General features: G+C 32.0%; 3 protein-coding genes across 6 annotated transcripts in view; 1 reads left to right on the top strand and 2 right to left on the bottom strand.

The window, feature by feature from the left end:
* Window positions 1-4,159: 4,159 nt before the first annotated feature.
* Window positions 4,160-8,302, bottom strand: LOC126739655 (uncharacterized). The gene is made up of 3 exons (XM_050445430.1): window positions 8,155-8,302; window positions 4,961-5,082; window positions 4,160-4,811 (listed from the first exon to the last, which is right to left on the bottom strand). The coding sequence occupies exons 1-3, from the start codon at window positions 8,221-8,223 to the stop codon at window positions 4,451-4,453; spliced, it is 552 nt and encodes a 183-aa protein (XP_050301387.1). The 5' UTR covers window positions 8,224-8,302; the 3' UTR covers window positions 4,160-4,450.
* On the top strand, window positions 5,457-7,943 carry LOC126739656 (60S ribosomal protein L28). The gene is made up of 5 exons (XM_050445432.1): window positions 5,457-5,518; window positions 5,913-6,007; window positions 7,204-7,332; window positions 7,565-7,678; window positions 7,736-7,943. The coding sequence occupies exons 2-5, from the start codon at window positions 5,921-5,923 to the stop codon at window positions 7,817-7,819; spliced, it is 414 nt and encodes a 137-aa protein (XP_050301389.1). The 5' UTR covers window positions 5,457-5,518; window positions 5,913-5,920; the 3' UTR covers window positions 7,820-7,943.
* A 5,722-nt stretch (window positions 8,303-14,024) lies between the features above and the next one.
* Window positions 14,025-21,688, bottom strand: part of LOC126739199 (uncharacterized) — a 34,624-nt gene continuing 26,960 nt past the window's right edge. Inside the window, exons 15-17 of one of the 4 annotated variants that reach the window (XM_050444763.1) lie at window positions 20,081-20,269; window positions 19,834-20,015; window positions 14,025-14,689 (exon numbers count right to left, since the gene is read on the bottom strand). In XM_050444763.1, the coding sequence (XP_050300720.1) occupies window positions 14,516-14,689; window positions 19,834-20,015; window positions 20,081-20,269 (545 nt within the window). In that variant the 3' untranslated portion in view covers window positions 14,025-14,515. The remainder of the gene's footprint in view (window positions 14,690-19,833; window positions 20,016-20,080; window positions 20,270-21,688) is intronic. The other 3 variants (XM_050444766.1, XM_050444765.1, XM_050444764.1) reach the window with 3 other exon arrangements.

Genomic DNA, 21,688 nt, shown 5'->3' with positions numbered 1-21,688 from the left:
AAAACAAATTTATTTATCATGAAGGTAAATAAATAATCATATACAAAATTGTAGCATAATAATATACATATGTTGTACAACCTACCAAATACGTGATAAATAGGACCATGCCTCGATTATAGAGAACCGTTTACACAGGTTCATCATAAGATAGAACCTGTGTGGCATAGCCCTTCAAAAACCTTAAAAGTAAAAAAAAAGATTTTAATTAATCGAGACATGCATGTGTTGAGTATCATATTTAAGTATTTAAGTAAGGCGAAGCAGGCGGAGGTTCTGGATATGCAGGAAAGGTAAATTAATTAATATTTATAACAATAATAAGTAGACAGCAATAGAAGATCGAGCGGCTCAGCTCTTTTAATTTTTATTGTAGATTAAGTTTTTTTTTTTTGAGAATCAAGCAGTTTATTACGAATATATTTTTTATATGCAGTAAACGGAAAACTTTTGCAATTAACCGGAAGTCTATTCCAAAGTTGAGAGGCGACAAAAACAAAAGATTTTTGAAAATTTGCTGTTCTATGTTGTGGTATCCTAAATAAATTTATAAATCTAGTGTTATGCTCATGAAGAAAATTTGTAAAATTGTTAGCTAAATATAATGGCTCCCTAGTTTTTATAACTTTATACACGAAGGAATACATGTGATATTTTCTACGATTTTTCATATTTAGAATTAAGTTATTGTTTAAATAAGGAGAAATGTGACTTCTAAATGGAATTTTGTAGGAAAAACGCATACAACAATTCTGAAGTTTTTGTATTGAGTAAGCGGAGTCTTCAGTCAATGAATCCGAATATACCACATCACAATAATCAAATAAGGCTAAAACAAGTGTGTTACATAAAAAATATTTAGTTTTAGGAGGTAAATGATTTTTTAAGCCGTAAAGTTTTCTTAAGCGCATGTATGCAATTTTGAGCTTATTCTTTATATGTGTTTGAAATGAAATACCGTTATCAAGTATACTCCTAAGTTTTTGACCTCTCGTACTACTGGTAGCTGCTCATTACGAATGTTTGCATTTAAAGTTGTTGCTGCATTAAGGGCGTTCTTTCCACCACCCAGAAAAATTATACATGATTTAGACGAATTTAATTTCAAATTATGGTCGCAGGAAAAGTTATCTATATTTTCTAAATCCTTATTAAATTGTTCTTCTATTATGGGTAGAGTTTCACGTGAAAATGAAGTATACAGCTGGGAATCGTCAGCATATTGTTGAAACATTGAGTACTTTATGCAGGATTTCATATCTGCAACATACAATGAAAAAAGCAACGGCCCCAAAATAGAACCCTGGGGAACACCGGTAGATACAAGATAATAACTTGATTTTTCAGTTGTAGAAGCCTTGTTGATTACTACGCAATTCGCTCTATTATTAAAGAAATCAATCGCGTTATTCGAAAAACCAAAATAATAAAGCTTTGCTAATAACATTTCGTGGTTTAAAGTATCGAAAGCTCTCCTAAAATCCAATAATCCAAGACATGTTATTTCCTTTTTTTCCTCATTTATCCTACAGTTATTAAGAAGGTGTACTAGACTCGTGGTAGTGCTAAAGTTCTTTCTAAAACCCGATTGGCAGTCCGGGATGATATTGTAAAAATCAATAAAGCTGCATATTTGTTGGTGCACGAACCTTTCTAAAATTTTAGAAACCAGAGGCAGTATACTAATGGGTCTGAGGTCTTTAAACCCTTTTGGATCAGCTACCTTTGCTAGAGGTTTCAAAATTTTTGTTATTTCTTAATATTTAATACAAATTTAATAAATAAAGGCTTTACAAAAGAACCCATATTAAAATTCTATCAAAAATCCCATAGACAAAAGTATTGGCACACACGTTTACAAAATCTTTAAAAATAGGTTCCTTGTATGTGAGAATTTTGAAGCAGTTTTTTTACATTCTTTAACAGAATATTTATATGAAGTAAAATATTTCTTAAGGTTTAGTGCTTATTTTAAGTGCATACATTGCAAATATGGGTCGCAAAGGCCAAGAAACGACGGAATCCGAGCGAAAAATAATTGTACAGCAGCGAAAAGAGGGTAAATCGTATTCAGCGATTGCCCGAATTGTGAAGAAAAGTCGATTTACTGTGCGTAGTGTCTTAAAAGGTTTGAAACTGCAGAAAATTTCAAGAATAAGCCTAGAACTGGACGTCCGCCAAAGTTAACGGAGAGGCAAGAAAGAAAAATTGTGAATAAACTTAAGCAAAATCCTCGAACTAGCGCTTCTGAAATTGCGGCTATATTGACAGAAGAAGATAGCATCAACGTGAGCTCAAAAACAGTACGAAGAGTTCTTCATAGGGCTGGATATAGTGCCAGAGAGTAGCTCGGAATAAACCATTTATTAATAAGGTTAACCAAAAAAAGCGTCTTGAATTTGCGAATGCACACTTTCATCAAGATAATATATTTTGGGACAAAGTAATATTCTCTGATGAAAGTAAATTCAACATTTTTCATTTAGATGGGAAAGTGACTGTGTGGAGGAAGCCCAATTGTGAACTAGATGCACAAAATCTGCATAAGACTGTGAAACATGGTGGTGGTAGTGTACTAGTGTGGGGCTGTATGTCATCGGGCGGGGTCGGAAATCTGGTTTTTATAGATGGTATTATGGACAAAAATGTATATTTAAATATTCTAAAAAAAAACTTAAGAGCTAGGGCGGAAAAACTTAAATTGACAAATGATTATTACTTTCAACAGGACAACGATCCGAAACATACAGCCTATATAGTCAAGCAGTGGATTGCGTTTAATGTCCCTAATACTTTAAATACACCTCCTCAATCTCCAGATGTCAACCCGATCGAAAATCTTTGGAGTGAGCTAGGAAAATGAATAAGGAAACCCCATATTTCCAGTAAGGAAGAGCTTAAACGTGTTTTGCTGCAAGAATGGAATAGTTTTGAGCCTTCCTATACGCAAAAGCTGGTCCATTCAATGAAAAGGAGGCTCACTCAGGATTAAATTTTATTTTTATTTGGCGTGCCAATAGTTATGTCCATTTTAAATAGAATGAAATTTTAATTTTTTTGTTATGCTCTCGTTATGCTTAAGGAAATCTGTTTTATTTTTCATTATTATTATTGTACTAAATCTTTTATATGTTTTTAGTTGGATAGTTATTATTGGGTTACATAAATATAGTAAACATTAATAAATTACTTTATAAAATTATGGTGTGCCAATACTTTTGTCCCTCACTGTATATCACAGCCAATACTATATCAGTCAGCAAACTGATCATTAAAATATTCATCAAAAGAATAATATGCTCTATTAACTAAAATTTGTTTGCATTGACATTGAAACTTCTTCAAATTGTACTTTCGACTGGGTGAGGGCTTGTTATAAATTTTTTTGATATGACCTCTTTACTTTGCTATTTGTGGGTATTGGTAAAGGTATCTGTTCTGCTTGATGAGTTATATATTGTCCTTATATAATAAGAAGCCTATATTTTCTATAAACTAAACACACTGTCAAGAATAAATAGGCATGGCAAAGTCAAAATATTGTGAAGAAATATAGGTTTGCATGATTCTCTTAATCCACCAACATTGTACATAATTCGAATTGGCCATTTTTGTAATACGAACAAAGAATTCAATCTTAAATTACTCTCAATTAGGGCAAAATAGTCCATTCTGACTGCGCTTTAAGCTAATTCTCTACAGATGACTCTTAATGCCTCATAGTTTGAAGATAATTTTTTGATAGACTGCTAATATGACTTTCAAAATTAAGTTTTTCGTCCATCTTAGTACCAAGGAATTTTGAACTTTCAGTCGTAATTAATTTACTTTTTTCACGGACAACGTCGGTTAAGTTACTATAGGTAAGCACATTGGTTTTAGACCCATTGAATGTCAGTAAGTTTCTATGAACCCGGTTTTAGTTCTTTGATTTTAATTTGAGGGTCAGATTGATTCCAGAAGATACTTGTATCATCGTCAGAGTCAAGCAGCTCATAATTCTCACTAAACAAATCTCATTGATAAATAAAAAAAACAACAGAGGTCCCCACTGACCCCTATGGAATCCCAATTTATATATTTGTTGTCTGAAACATTGCCAGCTCAGGCCAGCATTAACACACTCTGTATCCTACCCAAAATATACAACTTGAACTAGTTCAGAGATACATCCCTAAATTCATATATTTCCAGTTTTTGTAGTATTTCATAGCTGACCGAATCAAAAGCATCCGTCAAATCGCAAAACACCACTCCAGAAACTTCACCCCTATTTAAACACATGTATAAAAAAATTAAAAAAGGGCATCATCTATCCCCACGTGTTCCCGAAAGCCAAACTGATTCCAATTCAGCACACAGTGCCTTTTAAAAAAACTAAGAACTCTAACCTTAACTAGGTTTTCTATAATTTTAGACAGGGGCAGAAGAAGTGAAAAAGTAACTAGAATTACTGGCATATTGTTTTAATTTTTTGCAATATATCTACACTTTTTAAACCAGTTCCATCGATAATGCCATCAAAATACATGTCAAGTATCACCTTCAATCTGTTCCTTAATAGTATCACATTATTTTCTTCCTGTTTACAAGAAACCAGCAAAAGCACATTAGGACCATGCTTTTGTGCCAAGAAATTTAAACAGTCTATAAGAGAGGCGGACAAAAATGCAGCAAGCCTCAAATCATATTTAGTGTCATACAAATTACAATAATGCACAAAATCTTTAAGAATAATAACGTTAGGGGTATGTTTCCACTTGTGTATGCTGTTAAAATGCTGCATTAGCTCTACAAAGTCACTTAGATATCTGAAAAAAAAAATAAATATATATTTTTTCAAAACTTTATTCATTGACATATTTTTAATATTATAATTTGCAAAGAATTATTTTATTGAAGTTCCTTCTTATTTAACTAATATTACTGTATCTTTTATTCATTTCTGACACCTACTTACATGAATGTAATAAGTTTTAAAACATCTTTGCAAGGCTGCTCAATACCCTCAGGTACTTCATTGAATGGTTTAATGGCAATTACCCAGACTCTTTGTCCCATTTTTGCTCTGTCGATTGCAAACTAAAAAATTTTAAGTAATGATTTTCTTATAAATTATTTTCTGATATTTTGGGCGCCTACTTGAAATAAAACGAAGTCGATATTATCGTTGCCCACTAACAAAGTAGAAGCTATTTTATGTTCAGCCATTATAAAGATCGAGAAACAAAATCATGGTATAAAATTCGTAAATTAAAAAATTTGAGACACAGAAAACAAAGAAGTAGTATTCTGTGGTTTAAAATTGGGAACAAATTGTTTTTATTTACCTAATGTCAATTTATAATTTCGGCGGCTTATTTCAAATTTGTCATTTGGTCAGCAATTCAAATTGACGTACACTTGTTATACAAATGAAAAGCGTTACACACCCCTTGGATCGATTGACGTTTTATATTTGACACTTGTCAATCTGGTTACGTCCGCCATCTTTCTTTCCGGAAAAGTTTTTGAAAAGGTGAGTACTCAAAGCACAAAAGCCATTATTTTCCTATTAATTTATTTACGAAAAAACGTGGAAAACTTTATATACTTTGCTTAAATGCTTAAGCTGCCGACAAAATGCCTAAAATATCATAATATATTGCTTGTAATTAGTGAAGCAATGGAAAACAAGAGGGCAAGGTGATCTTATCACACGTGTCTTGTGCTATTTACCTAGCTTTTATGCTAAAAACTTAATTTTAGTTAGCATCATACTTAACAGAAAAAATTAAATACGTTTGGGGCGTACTTGATTCAATACCTTTCATGCTTCTAACAACCTTTCTATCTCTTGACAATGCCACCCTAACCTCAAACTATTATTAAGCTTGGAACTCCACTAACAGCTTTGTTTTATATTTTTACAGGCGCCAAAATGTCCTCCCACTTGGTTTGGAGCATCATTCGCAACAACAATGCCTTCCTTGTTAAGAAGCGCAATATTTCAAAGCCTTTCAGCACAGTAAGTAAAAACTCATTTCTGTAGTCAACAAATGGAATAGAATATTTATTTATATATATTATTGGGAACACATTTATTGTGGATGATATTATCCACCATACTATAATTCCCTGTTCCATTCACACTGTGACTTGCCTAGGAATGTAGTCCTCAACTAAAGAGGGTTAGTTCGGGGGCAGTACCACACTATATAGGTTGCAATGTCTGGTCTATACTTAAAAAAATTAAATGAATATCATATTTAAAGTGAATTTGATGACCGTTACACTGCTTTTAAATGACATCAGAAGTTTCTAAGATTATAAATAGGTCATGTATAAATGTTAACCACTTTGGAACACAATTTTTCAATAAATTGCCTAGTCAAATAAGGGGTATGAGTGAAAAGCCAATTTGAAATTTAATAAAAAAGTATCTTCTAAGAAAAACTGTTTGTAATATTGATCAACATGAATACTTAAATGATTTAAGTGTAAATTATGGTAGGGGTGCTGCACTGCTTGTTTAGTCAATTTTGTTTTATTGCAATGTATTGTATACTATATGTTTTCTATTTTTACATTTATATCTTAGGACTGGTATTTTAAGATTTTTTGATATATGTAGGAAATTTTGTAATTTTGTTGACATGAATAAATCAGTATTTCCATTCACAAATATGTAGGATGGGAAGTACTCAAAATTAAATATTAATAGAAATGTACTATCAGAAGTAACATTTAAGGACCTGTTTTGCAAATTTTAAAAGTTAAGAATTAAAAAAAATATTGTCAAAAAGTTCAAACTATTATTATAAAATACCAACAGATAGGTATGATGCTTATGACTCTGATTCAAGTCCTAAACAACAATTATGGTGATCAATGTTTTTATATGAAATATGAGAGGCTATTTATGTACAAAGTATATTTTATTAAACATAACTTCAGCTTCTTTCAAAGGATTAATCAGTTTAAAGTTTATTATCCTCCAGATCTTATGCATTTTTCCTATTTACCTACATGATATGTAAGCAGCTTTTTTCAGTTAGTTGGCTTTAGGAGTGGTTTCGGTAGATAGATAAATAGATAGTCCCCCTGCAACTCTATTAATTGTGTACCAAGACATTTTTAAAGTAGTTTCCCTAAATTGTCTAACAAACAGTTCTATCTGGTTGTAAACTGATTCCTGTAATAAAAAAAAAATCTTTTTTTTAGGAGGCCAACAACTTGACCAACCTGAGCTCCTACAGATACAATGGACTTGTCCACAAAAAGACTTTGTCCATTGTTGATGCTGCTGACAAAAAGGGATTCACAGTTGTTTACAAGAAGGGAAAGAAACAGGTATAGTTTGCATATTTTTGGGTCTGATATGCATACATTAGTAAATTTCATATAGTTTAAGGGTCCTTGGGGTTCTAGGGTATTTTTGTTGATTGAAAATGAAACAAAATGGTTAATTTTCAGTTAATTGAAGACTTAATTAGTTTTTTTTTTAATGGCACCATTAAAATTCAATAATATTAATTAATTATTTTTACCATTTAATTTTACAATAATTTCACTTTTATTCTAGAACAAGCCAAGGCATAACTTGGTGAAGAGAACCTTCAAATCTGGACCAAGGAGGTCTCTATACAAGCTTAAGACTATGTTGCAGGCCAACAGATACAGAACAGATTTGACAAAGGTAAGAGCCTTACATATTGGAATATGTATGGAAATATTAATTGTTTTCTCATTGTAGGCTGCACTCAGGAGAGCTAGTGCTGTACTCAGGTCCCAAAGACCCCAGCCCGCCAAGAAACAGAAGGCTAAGAAACCAGAATAAGTTTTTTCTATGTAATAAGCTAAAATAAATGTTTAAAAAAAAGGTTTTGTTTGTTTTACTTTTTATGTTTGAGGACAAAGGTGTTTTTATCCATTATTTAACTAATTAAACTAATATTACTGTATCTTTTATTCATTTCTGACACCTACTTACATGAATGTAATAAGTTTTAAAACATCTTTGCAAGGCTGCTCAATACCATCAGGTACTTCATTGAATGGTTTAATGGCAATTACCCAGACTCTTTGTCCCATTTTTGCTCTGTCGATTGCAAACTAAAAAATTTTAAGTTATGATTTTCTTATAAATTATTTTTTGATATTTTGGGCGCCTACTTGAAATAAAACGAAGTCGATATTATCGTTGCCCACTAACAAAGTAGAAGCTATTTTATGTTCAGCCATTATAAAGATCGAGAAACAAAATCATGGTATAAAATTCGTAAATTAAAAAATTTGAGACACAGAAAACAAAGAAGTAGTATTCTGTGAAAGGAGTGAAGTAGTGTTCATTAGTGCTGTTTATATTGACAATAAAGCATTTTTTAAGTTTGAAAGAGACTATTCGTTTTGTCTACATTAATATTTCTTTTTTTATTTCATATTAATATAAGAACTTGTGTAGATAAAACTTATGTACTTAATACATTTGATATCACATACAAAAACACCAAAGTTTAAAATGCTAATCATAGCCATGCACAAATTTGTCAATGAAACTCCTTTCCTTCAAAAAAAGTTGTTCAAATAATCAATTTTACAATATCGATTGATTTTCAAATCTAATACGTTTTTGACGAAAAGAACATGCAGTTTGGAATATTCGCCCGTAACAGTGATCCTAATATTGTGAAAGTTGGACGAAATTAGGATCCGCTAAATCTGTTACCAATTTATTAAAAAAGAAAAACTACTTACCGTGTGCGGTCAAAATATGAACGACAGGTACATTTAAGAACATAATACACACGTCAAAATGGTCTAGGGGAAAAAGTTATTAAGACTAAATTAAATGAAGATTTAAAAAATATTAATATTAAATACATTTCAAATGAGTTTTGAAAAAAATCTTTTTTTTATTACGCCTATTTTTAAAGCAGGTGCACTTCACTTATTGCAAAGTTTTTGGCTTGGAAATCTACGGGTATAGTTGATGAGCAGCATGGCTCAATTCAATTCAAATGTACAACGACCAATTTCCTTGTTTTTGAAGACTAAGTGAATTTAAGAACGATGCGCCATGCAATTTGCACGGAAGCATTCCATATAATTATATTTATCAAGAAGACTATATACTTTTATATTCTAAGAAGGGTGGAAGTGGTAAAGGATCTTGGAGTAGTGTTGGATTCTAAATTATTATTTTTTGGTCATAATATTCTGCAACGTGCTTATAGAAACTTATGTATTAAACTATATACAGGGTGGCCATTTGAAAACAAAACAGAGCCTATTTTGGGTCCCTCAGAACATTTGCGAAAAAATCCTCGGACCCGTAAATTTTTGATTCAAGGGGGAAACATTTTTTTGCTAGTTTCGTCTAGTGACAAGGGCCCCCAAAATTTTAAATGGAACGGGGGGTCGAGTGATACCTTATTTTGAAGTTATTTTTATGTGGATTATAACCCTAAAGTTTTAAATCGTTACTATTTGCCTAGTCGATACAGGGGCTAATGAAAGTTACAAAAAAATGTTAAAAAGTATAATTTTAAATAAAGGGCTTAAAGATAAAATCAATGAAGTAAATGTTCAAAATGTTGGCCTTCGACTTCCATACAATAATACAGGTTTTGTTCAAACATTTCCCGTACATTTTGCAAAATTTCTGGGGTGATTTGACGACATTCATCAATTATTCTTTGTCGCAAATGGTCTAGCGATGTTGGCCGACTAGCATAAATTTTAGTTTTTAAATGGCCCCATAAAAAAAATCTAACGGGCTTAAGTCCGGGGAACGAGGAGGCCATTCAATAGCTCCTCTTCTTCCAATCCATTGTCCTGGAAACGTTTGGTCCAAATATTGACGAACCCTTGCAGCATAGTGGGGTGGCGCCCCATCTTGCTGAAATACTAGACTATTTTCCAAGTACTCGTTGTTATTTTCTAGTATCTCCACTAATGCTGGATGAATTGTATTTTCTAATAACTCCAGGTACATCTCTCTTTTCTCTGACGACTGCTCTTTTTAGGAAAAAAGAGCAGTCGTCAGAAAAACATACATTAAATAGAAAGTGTTGATCATTGGCGGCTTGTTCAGATATAGTTTCACAAAATTGTACTCGCCTATCAAAATCGTCTTCGTTTAGTTCTTGTGCGAGATGCATTTTGTACGGATGAAACTTATTTTTTTTAATATCTTCTGAATGATGCTTCTCTTAATACCAGACACGGTTGATAACTTCCTTGTGCTCAGTGTAGGATCTTGCACAATATGGCCTAAGATAGCTACTTCTGAAGCTTCATTCACCACTGGATTATCCATTTCGCGCTTTTTATTAGCCACAGACCCAGTTTCCCTAAATTTTTGGACCAATTCCAAAAGGTACTTGCGATGGACCTGTCAATTAGGGTGTTGTAGTGTGTTAAAGAGCTGGGCAGTTCTATTAGCATTTTCATTGTTCGCAAAGAAAAGAGAAATTATTTCAACTCTTTCAGCAAGTGAATAAACCATTATTACACTCTATGTTGTAACTAACTAACTTTAAAGAGCTAGTTTGACACACTACTATCACACAGCAGTAATTGACAACCACTATTAAACTTCAAAATGTTGCTATAATAACAGTCTTAACAATAACCAAGAGTTCCCTTGCAGAATTGGCATAGATACCTACGGGTATTAAAAAAAAAACAACAGAAAGTACGGTTCACAATGTAGGAGAACAAAATTTTTTGTATTTATTTAACTGCTAAATTTACAAGCATTTTTTTTCATAAAAAATGTTGACATGTTTTTGTAACTTTTATTAGCCCCTGTATCGACTAGACAAATAGTAACGATTTAAAACTTTAGGGTTATAATCCACATAAAAATACCTTCAAAATAAGGTATCATTCGACCCCCCGTTCCATTTAAAATTTTGGGGGCCCTCGTCACCACCGCTAGGGCTTTGCCCTCAGGGTTCCCCCTTGAATCAAAAATTGACGGGTCCGAGGATTTTTTCGCAAATGTTCTGAGGGACCCAAAATAGGCTCTGTTTCGTTTTCAAATGGCCACCCTGTATATATTCTATTACTAGATTTAGTTCTGATTTTTCATGCAACGTTAAGGTTTTTTATTTCTCGTCCGATCTACCTTGGAATATACAGGGGTCACCGTTTAATGATGTTCATGTTAAAGAAATTAAAAAAAATCTTTTTAAGAACTTTTTCATTTAAACTTAAGGTTCCCCTGCGTAATTACAAACATTCCTTTTAAAATGTTGAACGGTTCAATTAACTGCAGCTATTTTTTTGGAAAAAGTGACATTTCATGGATCTTACAGAACCCGTTCAAATCATTTATTTAACCTGCAGTTTCATTGTACTAACTATGGCATACATAGTTCAATTCATAGAATGCAAAAACTTCGACAAGTATAATTTTTCAATCAATCAGTCCGAAGCCACCGTAATATAGAAAGCCAGAAACATCATCCCACTCTCCAGCAGCTACGTCACGTCGAACGTCTATTGCCCGAACGACTCGACCATAGAGAAATGAATATTAAATACTTTTAATTACTCTATGGACTCGACTTCCTCGCCCGGCCCGTATGCCAGTTTTAATGTATGATAAAAGCATGCCTGCCGATATTCAAAACAAAAATTATGATTATGTATTTAAAATTAAGTGATAGGGGTGGACTACGATATTCAAAAGAAATTTTTCACGAAGTATTAATAATAACTTTTAACATCTTTAAATCTCTAATATCGGACAGATATGAAGAAAATTATTTAAAATGCTCATCTCAGAGAGCCGTCCTCACCAAGCTTGCTGTTGGAATTATTTTCGACAATTCAGATATCAATCCTGAAATAACATGTAACTGTGGAATTCTTATGTCAGATCTTGTAAAAAATGCGGCATTTAAGTTTTCAAACATTTTATTAAATAATTACCGAAAAGTCCAAAATAATACAATCCATGCCGCCAAACTAAAAAAAATTATAGAGAGAAAGGAAACACAAAATGTGTCCAAATAAAAAAAGATGAAAACCAAAAACCAGAACCAAAGACCAGAATATATAAAAAAATTTCCAGTTCATAAAATTAATTTATTAAATTTTTTAATCTGTTTTTATCGAGTTTTTTTATCTAGCTATTTGAGTTTTATTTCTGTTGGTGTTTTATTAAATTTGTGTTAAACCAACTTTCATATTATTATATTTATTATTTCATTATAATTATATTTATTTTTTTAAGAGTTTTGTATTTATGTTTTAATTTATTATAAATATATATTTCGGGAGGTATTAAAAGCTTGTATGGGTTATTTGCCTTATATTTATACCTTGTTAAAGAATGTTATATTTTTTTATATTTTTATTTTAATAAAAAAATATGATTTTATGTATTTTGTACTACTACCAGCACTCTATCAATTTTAAACAATTATTTAGTATTTTATTAAAATTGTTTTAAACAATCTTACAATATATTATATTTATTATTTTCCTAAGAGTTTTGTATTTATGTTTCAATTTATTCTATTCTATATATGTGCATACATATAATATACTTTGGTAGCTATTAAAAAGTTGTATGGGTTATTTGTCTTATAGCTCTTATTTTATATTTATAGCTTGTTGAAGTATTTTAGATTTTTTTATGTTGTTTTGTTTTAATAAAAAATATTATTTTGTTTCTTTTGTACTACTACCAACTATCTATCCATTTTATTAAAAAAATATTTAAGAGTTTTGTATTTGTTTTAATTAATAATTATAAATATATATATATGTTTCAGTAGTTATTAAAAACTATTGTATCATATAGGCCCCATTTGCCTTATATTTATAACTCATTAAAGAATTTGTTGATTTTTATATCATTTTTGTTTTAATAAAGAATATGTTTTTATTATTTGTACTTCTTTCTACTAACACACTATTAATTTTATTAAACAATATTATCATTTAAACGATACACAATGATAATATTATGATTTTAACAGCGGTAGTATTGAATAAATACGGCTATAACATAGGAACGACACGGGATACTCAGACGTTCGACGTGACGTCACGACTCGAGGGTTCTGGCTTTTTATATTACGGTGGCTTCGATCAGTCCCTAAAGTTATTTGTAGTGTAATAAAATTGTTTAAAGTTATTACATAGTATTCATATAAATTAAATTTAGAGCAAGTTCTTACTAAGTAGTTAATAAGTTTTTGTATTTTAATTTATTATATTTTGTAAAATGGTTTACGATTGATAAAAAAATAAATAAATTGGCATTTCTGGACTTCGATCTACCATGAGGTTCATACACAACATCCTGAGAAATTAAACTTTCCGGTTTGTAGTTTCGGTGCTTTCTTAATTGGACCATTCAACTTACATGGAAGTTGAATATTGAAGATACTTACCTAGACTTGTTGGAGAATACCGAAAACTCAGCTCAAATCAAAATTATGTAAAATAACTGACGTCATCATGAAGAATTCAGCAATACGAACAATGAATGAATATTTCAGCAATACGAAGCTCGTACCTATTATGTACCTTTACGGCAGGTTCTGAGTGAAAAGTTTGCTGCTAGATGGAAGGAGTGGTATCAAATCGCACTCGAGAAAAAATGAACGGTATTTAGACTATTTTTTACAATGTCCGGGAACAGTGCCTTGTTAGTATAATTGATTCCAGGTAATCGGCGGACATTTGCATCAATTCAATTTCTTGGCAACATCTAGCTCTAATTTAAAAAGTAAAGCGCTATTTTAAAGGAAATGTAATGCTTTTTCAAAAATTTTTTAAAAATGATGTTAAAAAAAATAAGGCTAAATACAAAATTTGCAGTGATTGAATCTATGCCCTCGTGAAAATAAAATGTAGATTTTTTTTAAATGTTCACATTCAAAGCCATATACCTCGCTGAAATGTTTTCGACAGGCCCCAATTCTATTGCGTATTTAGCAATCGAATACAGTAATAACATCAAATTTGTATTTTCTAACCTTGAGCGCTAATAATAGGTTAAAGGAAAAAAAATGCATAGATTAAGGAGTAATATATATATTTTGTTAACACAAAAGATTATCACATAAAGTTATATGTCAAGCTAGGAAGCTTGCTCTAATTTAAGTCAAACTATCTCTACGAAACACAAAAAGTTATTCTACAAATGCCAAATATTTCGATGACATAATTGCGGTTATACCAGAAACGTTAATTCTTACTTTTTACAGATAATTTCAAGTAAAATCTGATTTCTGAACTAGTAATTAAAATGGCAATTTAAAAACAAAAATCACAAATTCCTAAAAAATGTTTATAGCATCCTAAACCTGATCTCACAAAAAGTGCTGCTACCAACTAAAGATTCAATTATCGAACCCAGATTCTAACATTAATATTCTAATCTAGTTTAAAACCACTAGAATTAAATTCAAAACCCATTAAATATAAAAAGTAATATAGTTTATTATTATACTAACCTAGGTTCCAAAACCTCATATATATGAAAACAAAATTAAAAGGCTTTCAGACCTTATTGCACTAATTCAGCGACTACTCTATTAAGGTCATCATTGAACCTTGCCAAAAGGGTGGCGTTAAGGTCACGGTTCCAGAAACCCATCTCGGCCAGTGCTTGTAGATTTGCTTCTCTAGGCGTGGTGGGGTTGTTGCTTACCCAGTGTCCATTTATCCATGTACCTGGTGCCTGGAAAATTTTGATTTATTGCTTTTGGCTCGGAGAATCTTGAATTTTTTTTTTTTTTTACTTTTTTAATTGATTGGTTATTAGGACAAATTATGTATGTTTGATGAGAGATGACATGACCTTAATGGCCGACCACCAAACTTTTACCGATGCTTGAATATGAAAGTCTACATTTATGTAAACAAAACATAAAGACATTTGGCAAATGGCATCTTAATCATTCGCAAGTTAATCGAATATATGGTAAAGAAGATTTTTATTTCTGAACAGATGCAGCATCTCAATGTGAATATAGTGACTGGTTATTTTGATAAAATTGGAGTTTAATTTGTTAGCTTCTTGTGCCTGGAATAACTTTTTTATGAGGACGTAAACACAGCTTTGGCTACATTTTATGAAATATTGAATACTAGCATTTCTGGCTTTGTACCTATCAAACGTATAAAAACTTCCTTATTTCCCAAATGGTTTGATTCTGACCTCAAGAGGCTTGTTTTTCAAAAGAACATTGCACACAAAAATGTATGATCTCTAAGAATTACAATGATTAAATTACCTTTTCAAATCTAAGGTCTTCTTGTAAGGTTCCATCCGGAGAATGTTACATTTTATATGTAAACAATCTGCAAAGTACGCTTGGTCTCAACCCTAAATTCTTTTGGTAGTACGGTATACATGTAACGTGATTTAAATAGATTACCTAACTCCATGCATTTTGATAATATGGCAGGGAATTCCAATAAAAAAATTGTGCGCCAATTTATTTGCCAGACATTTTTCAGGTGTTTATACAGATTTGGATTGCGCTGTTCCCTACTAAGATTCAACAACCAAGTTTTAGATCATAGGTATATTTTGCTTAATAACCTATCATTATCAGAAGTGTTTAACAAACTTCAAAAACTGCTCAATAAAACTACTCTAGGACCTGATAATATTCCAAATATATTTCTTAAAAATTGCGTATTTACCATCACTAAGCCTCTACATATCATTTAATAAATCAATCAATTCTGGTATTTTGGTATTTTTCTGATATTTCCAGAATCATGGAAGCATAGTTACATTATACCAGTCTTAAAGTCTGGGGAAGCGGATAATGGGAGTAATTATAGAGGGGTATGTATTCAGTCCGCACTTGCTAAATTGTTTGACAGTTTGGTGGCGGATCAATTAACAATATCTTGCAGAGGACTTGTGAGTGATCAACAGTTGGGGTTTTACAGAAACCGTTCTACTACAGGTAACCTTGCCACTTACAAAATAGCTCTGCTACATGCCTTAATGCAGGGCTACCAGGTAGACGCGATCTACACCGATTTCGACAGGGTAAACTTTAGGGTTCTTTTAGCTAAGTTAAGGGCTTAAGGGTAGAACCCAAGCTGCAAAAATCAATAACTCGGTTTCCAATTCTTTCCCTGCAACAACTGTCTGGGGTATCTCAGGGTTTTCATTATACTCCCCGGTTATTTATATTGTTCATCAATGATCTTCCCAAGTTACTAAGTTATTCAACTGGCCTACTATTCGCTGATATAAAATAAAATTTTCAAAACTATTTCAACTGAATCTGATGCATTGGCGCTTCAATCAGATTTGAATTCTCTGTGGTTGTGGAAAATAATTTGCTTTTTTGTGGGAAAATGCTGTTTTATTAGTTTCTATCACATTAAAGCTAGGATACCAACTCGATACACCCTTAATAAAACTAATCTATCATACTCCTCTGCTGTAAGGGATCTTGGTGTTTATTTTGATGAAAGATTATCTTTTAATGAGCATGTTTCAGCAATTTCTCTTAAGGGTATGAAGATGTTGGGTCTGGTGATGAGGAAATGTGGTGATTTCTCTCCATCTGTCATAAAAGTTATTGTTATACGTTATACGTTACTGGTCAGGTCAGGGTTGGAATATGCTATGAATATGGTGGAATGGGTGCAGCACAAATTTTTGAGATTTATGGCATTTAAATATCATATAAGTTTTAAGAACTATCATAGAGAAAATATGTTAAATATTCTTGAGTGGAATAGCTTGGAACATATGTTTTATTTTCAAATTAATTAATGGAAAATCGGATTGTCTTCAATTGTCTCAAATTTGTTTAAACCTTTCAAATTGATTCCTGCGTCACTCATATCTATTCATACCACATCACTCGACAAATTATGGGAAACACTCTCTCTTAGATAGATCTCTTAGATTGCTAAATTTTAGAAATAAATTCTTAAATTAGTCGGGAAATAGCTGTTTTTAATACACATCAAAATGGTCTAAGGAACACTTAGAAAAATAGTTTTTTTCGCCTTATAAATTTTTATATATTTAAATTTTCATACGGAATAGATACTACCTTTAAAATTAAGATACCAACGAAGTAAAATAAATATTTGGGTACAAAAAATCATGCCAGAACAGCGTTTTTTGCTACTTGCACATTTTGTCGAAATAACGCAGATTATAATTTTTAAATTCTAACGCAATATCGCATTTTCTCTGGTTCCAACCGAACAATAATTGTGATTTAGTTTTTATTCAATAAAAATGGAAAGACGACATTTAACTCTAGAGGAAATGCTAAGAGCAGTCGGAATGCTTGAGGCAGGAACAAGTCAAAGAGACGCTGCAAGAGCTTTGGATACATCTCCCAGTGTAATTAACCGTTTGTGGACAAGATATAGAGAGACAAATGACGTTAGAGAACGGCACCAAGGCCTGTCGCGAGTTACCACCCTTGCCCAAGAGCGTTTTATAACTTCAAGCTTAAAGAAATCCCACGGTAACAGCCTCTGTTTTGGTTCAGCAGCTCTCACGAGTGTATAACGTCGAGGTTTCAGGTCAAACTATTAGAAACTGTTTGCATGAGAAAGGACGACTTCATGCCAGGAGACCCCTAAGGGTTCCTCGGTTAACTTTAGGAAATCGAGGTGCAAGATTAATGTGGTGCCAAGAACATGTTAATTGGAATCAAGAAAGATGGGCCACAGTTCTTTTTACGGATGAGTCTCGATTTTCATATTATCCTGATTCTGGTAGAATTCGTGTCTGGAGAGAGGAAGGAAATGAAAGTCGTTTGCGTCATGCCCGGGAAGTAGTAAGGCAACGTGGTGGATCACTAATATTTTGGGTGGCATTAGACTTGATGGAAAAACGAACCTCATCTTTGTGGAAAATACAATTACTGGAATAAGTTATAGGGATAATATACTACTGCCTGTAATTGTTCCATGTTTACGCGAAATGGGTCCAAATTCGTTGTTGCAACACAAGATAATGCCCCACCACATCGAGCACGGCTTGTGCGAATCGCTATTGAGAAAAATCAAATCAATCTTCTACCCTGGCCCTCTACCTCACCGGACCTTAATCCAATTGAGCATGTTTGGGATTGGTTAAAAAGGCAACTTCTTCAACGATTTGACTTTTTTCAAAGCGCTCTGGAGCTTCGTCTTGCTGTGACACATGTTTGGGAGGAGTTGCCCCAAGAATTAATTAATAATTTAATTTTAAGTATGCCTAGGCGAAGCCAAAGTGTTATTAATAATAGAGGTAGACCATCTGGCTACTAGTTTAATTTGTATTTGGTAAATTTTTATTTTTATAATTTTTTTTTAATAAACGGTAATAAATGAGATTTTGTTCTTTATTTTTATTTGGGCCCTAAATTATGAGTAAATTATAATCTACAAAAAAAAGTTAATAATTATATTGTTATTTTATTCGAATAATGTAAAAAAATTGCAATAATTAACTTTTTTCCAATCTTCTCAAAAATATTAACATATATGTATGTGTTCCCTAGACCATTTTGATGTGTGTCTAGCTTCACATTTTTATCTAGGGCTATATTGTTTAATGCAAGTCAACTGAATAAATTAAGACATATCTCATCATGTTGTTTTCAGGACTATTTACATCTTGTTGTTCTTTAGGTTTAGTATATTAGGATTATTCTTTTTTTTGTAAAAATGGAGTTTCCCGTAAATCTTGCAATAAATAAATAAATTGTTATATAATATAATCTGTGTATCGAACGCACTAGGCCAAATGATTGGCTAGCGAACAGTCCAGACCTGACACCCCTTGATCCGTTTCTGTAGGATTACCAGCAAAATAAAGTTTACGAGCAGAAAACTAAAAACGTCGAGGCGTTCCACAGAAAAATTATTGCCCCGATAAATGATATTAAGCAAAATCATAGATGATTGATTATTAAAACGATACGATAAAAAAATTGAAGAAGATTATTTATTTTCTAATAAATGTCAAACACTAACAATGGACCGCCGGTTGGAAACAATGGAAAACGGTTTAATTAAAAGAAGTTAAACCATATATATTTGAAATCAGAAAATTCGGCTCCTTTTAACTAAAACATAAACAGGGTGTTCCATTAGAAAAAACTGACTATCTGTTAAAATTTGACATCGAATTTAAAAATTTTAAGTAAAACTCCAAAAGTTTGTGCCGCTCATTCAGTATGGAATTAAAAATTTATATTTATATATAAAAAGCCTTTCATATATGGTACACACACTTTTTTAATTATTTTTCCATTTACGTGTGCTCATTGATTTATTTCATATATTTTTTGCTGACAAAACTATTAAATCATGCAACAAGAAGTGAATTTGAACATCGGAACTGGAAGACCACAAAAAGTTAACATTCAAGTCCTCATTTCAAACATTTCCTGTAATTCTCATTTTCGATAAAAAAAGTTTACATAGAGTCGCCCTTTAATCATGCAAAATTTACCCTATGGCCTATATATTTGCCATTTAATTAAATTATGAGAACTTACAATCAATATGGACAGTATCGTATAGAAGTTCATCAGGTGCAAAAATTTCATTCAATATCTTAAACCATAATAAAATCAAAATTTAACCCTGTGTTTTCAAAACCAAGATTTTTAGAGCCCACTGGGTGTTGACATATTTCTTGACCTGCATGACCTCCAGATGTAAGGCCTTGCGATTTTTTTATGGGGCTATTTAAAACAGTATTTGTATCCCGAATGGATAAGTAAATACTACGGAAATACTAATCCTTTAAAATAATGTAAAAAAAAAACGCAAGAAATGCCGAAGCAGTAAACAAAATAAGCGTCAAAGCAATGCTCACGGACACACACCACATACCTGGGGATGAATTATATTATTAAAAACAGATCTGGCGGTACTAAATGCCGTGGAGGCGGCATTTACCGCCCCAGAAACCAACATTTCGGGCAGAATATGTACCTGCGGTAGCAAAACATGGTCCTCGGCCGGTTCGGTTGTTTCTTCGGTGCGCTGGCGCTCCGGTTGTGTCCCCGAGGTGCCTATATGTATATACAAAAATGCCATTGAGCAAGTAGAAAATATTGGTTTCAGTAAGCATTAGTACCGTAAGAGGCGCGCGTGGACTCTTGAGTGGGATTTAGCGGTTCCGTTACAGGATCTTCGACGACAGGAGGTCTGCGTAACTCGGGCGGGGTTTGCTGGTAGTTTGGAACTGATTCCATGAATGGGTTTGGTGGAGTGTAGGAGACACCTTCTAATTGTGGTGCTGTCAGAGGTTGGGCTTCTGGAATATCTAAATTTAGTCATTTTGAAGAAATAAAAGTAGGTAATTTAATTGATTTAGATTATATATTATCTAGTAAATAGTTAATAGGTCTAAAATGTTAAAAGAGTACAAACAAACACTAGAAAATCCATTAGGATATTATAACGAGTATTAATATTTTTGTTTTTTATTTACATCACAACTTCCATGATTCATCATCATCAGACTCTAAAATTCAATATTTTCTTTGAGAGAAACACATTAAAATAACAAACAGTACAACTCGTCAAAAATACGATGATACTTGGTAAAAAAAAAATCTGCGTAGAGCCCAAAGCGAGAACGCATTCGGAGGAACAAGGATGCATATACCTAGCCGTACACGGTGCCAACGCTCGCGTAAGTACATTCCGCGTAAAATATTATTGCCACAAAAACTTCGCTTTGGGTGTAAACTTAAGTATTATACGCTCGTAAATTATTACTAATAATAAAATTATTAGTTTTAATTTATTCTAATAGGTAGATAGTTAATACCTACTATTATATCATGTTAGAGTATCTATACCCACTTAGAAATAGTATAGATAATCTTAAACTATTTAAGAAAATATACACTTTTTTAATAACCAAATTTTATAATACGATCGCCTAATAAACGAAAAGAAATGTTGTTATGTGTAATTTTGTTATTTTCCATTGATGTTGATGGGCACATACATATTATATTTCAGGAAGTATTACTTGTAGGCCTGTATACCTATTAAAAAGAGTAAAAATTTGGAATAAAATTAAAATGGAAATAAAAGATGATACCTACTTTTTAACTTTTTAAATTTTGCAAACGGCTTTAAATTATAATTATTATCTTAACTTAAAAAGGGCAAATAAAGAAAAACACAAAAAAAAAATTGTTGGGACTATTTTATTCTTGGCTTAATTACTTAAATTAAATAAGAACACTAAGAACACTATTTACAAAAATTACCGTTTTACTTCTCAAAAATTATTCAAAAAATCCGAATCACTATCGCTGTCATCTTCTTGCAAATTTATAAGTAGCTCATCCACAACTAGGTCCAGAGCTGGTTCTTGTTGCATAAAATAACGCTCAAAAGAAATGCATGATCACAGCATTTTTTCCACTTCTCTTGGGAATATTCAGAAAAAAATTCGTCACAATACTGATAGACATTTGCAAATTTAAAATCTATATTTTTATCAGCAATATATTGTTTTAAAGCAGCCCAAACCAACTCAATTGGATTTAAGTCCGGGTGATAGGGCGGTAGTCTTAAGACTGAATGACCTGCATCGACCATAAGCTTATCTATTTGATAGGTTTTATACTTAGGTTTATATATTTTTATTAAACTATATAATTCCGCTTTTAACATTTGTTCTAAAAATGAAATATTGCGTTGTCTGAACCAGTTCTTCATTACA

This window comes from Anthonomus grandis, chromosome 8 (assembly GCF_022605725.1).
Source record: "Anthonomus grandis grandis chromosome 8, icAntGran1.3, whole genome shotgun sequence".
Classification (NCBI taxonomy): Eukaryota; Metazoa; Arthropoda; class Insecta; order Coleoptera; family Curculionidae; genus Anthonomus; species Anthonomus grandis.
The sequence above is the reverse complement of the archived record's forward strand: the minus strand, read 5'-3'. Positions and strand labels throughout refer to the sequence as shown.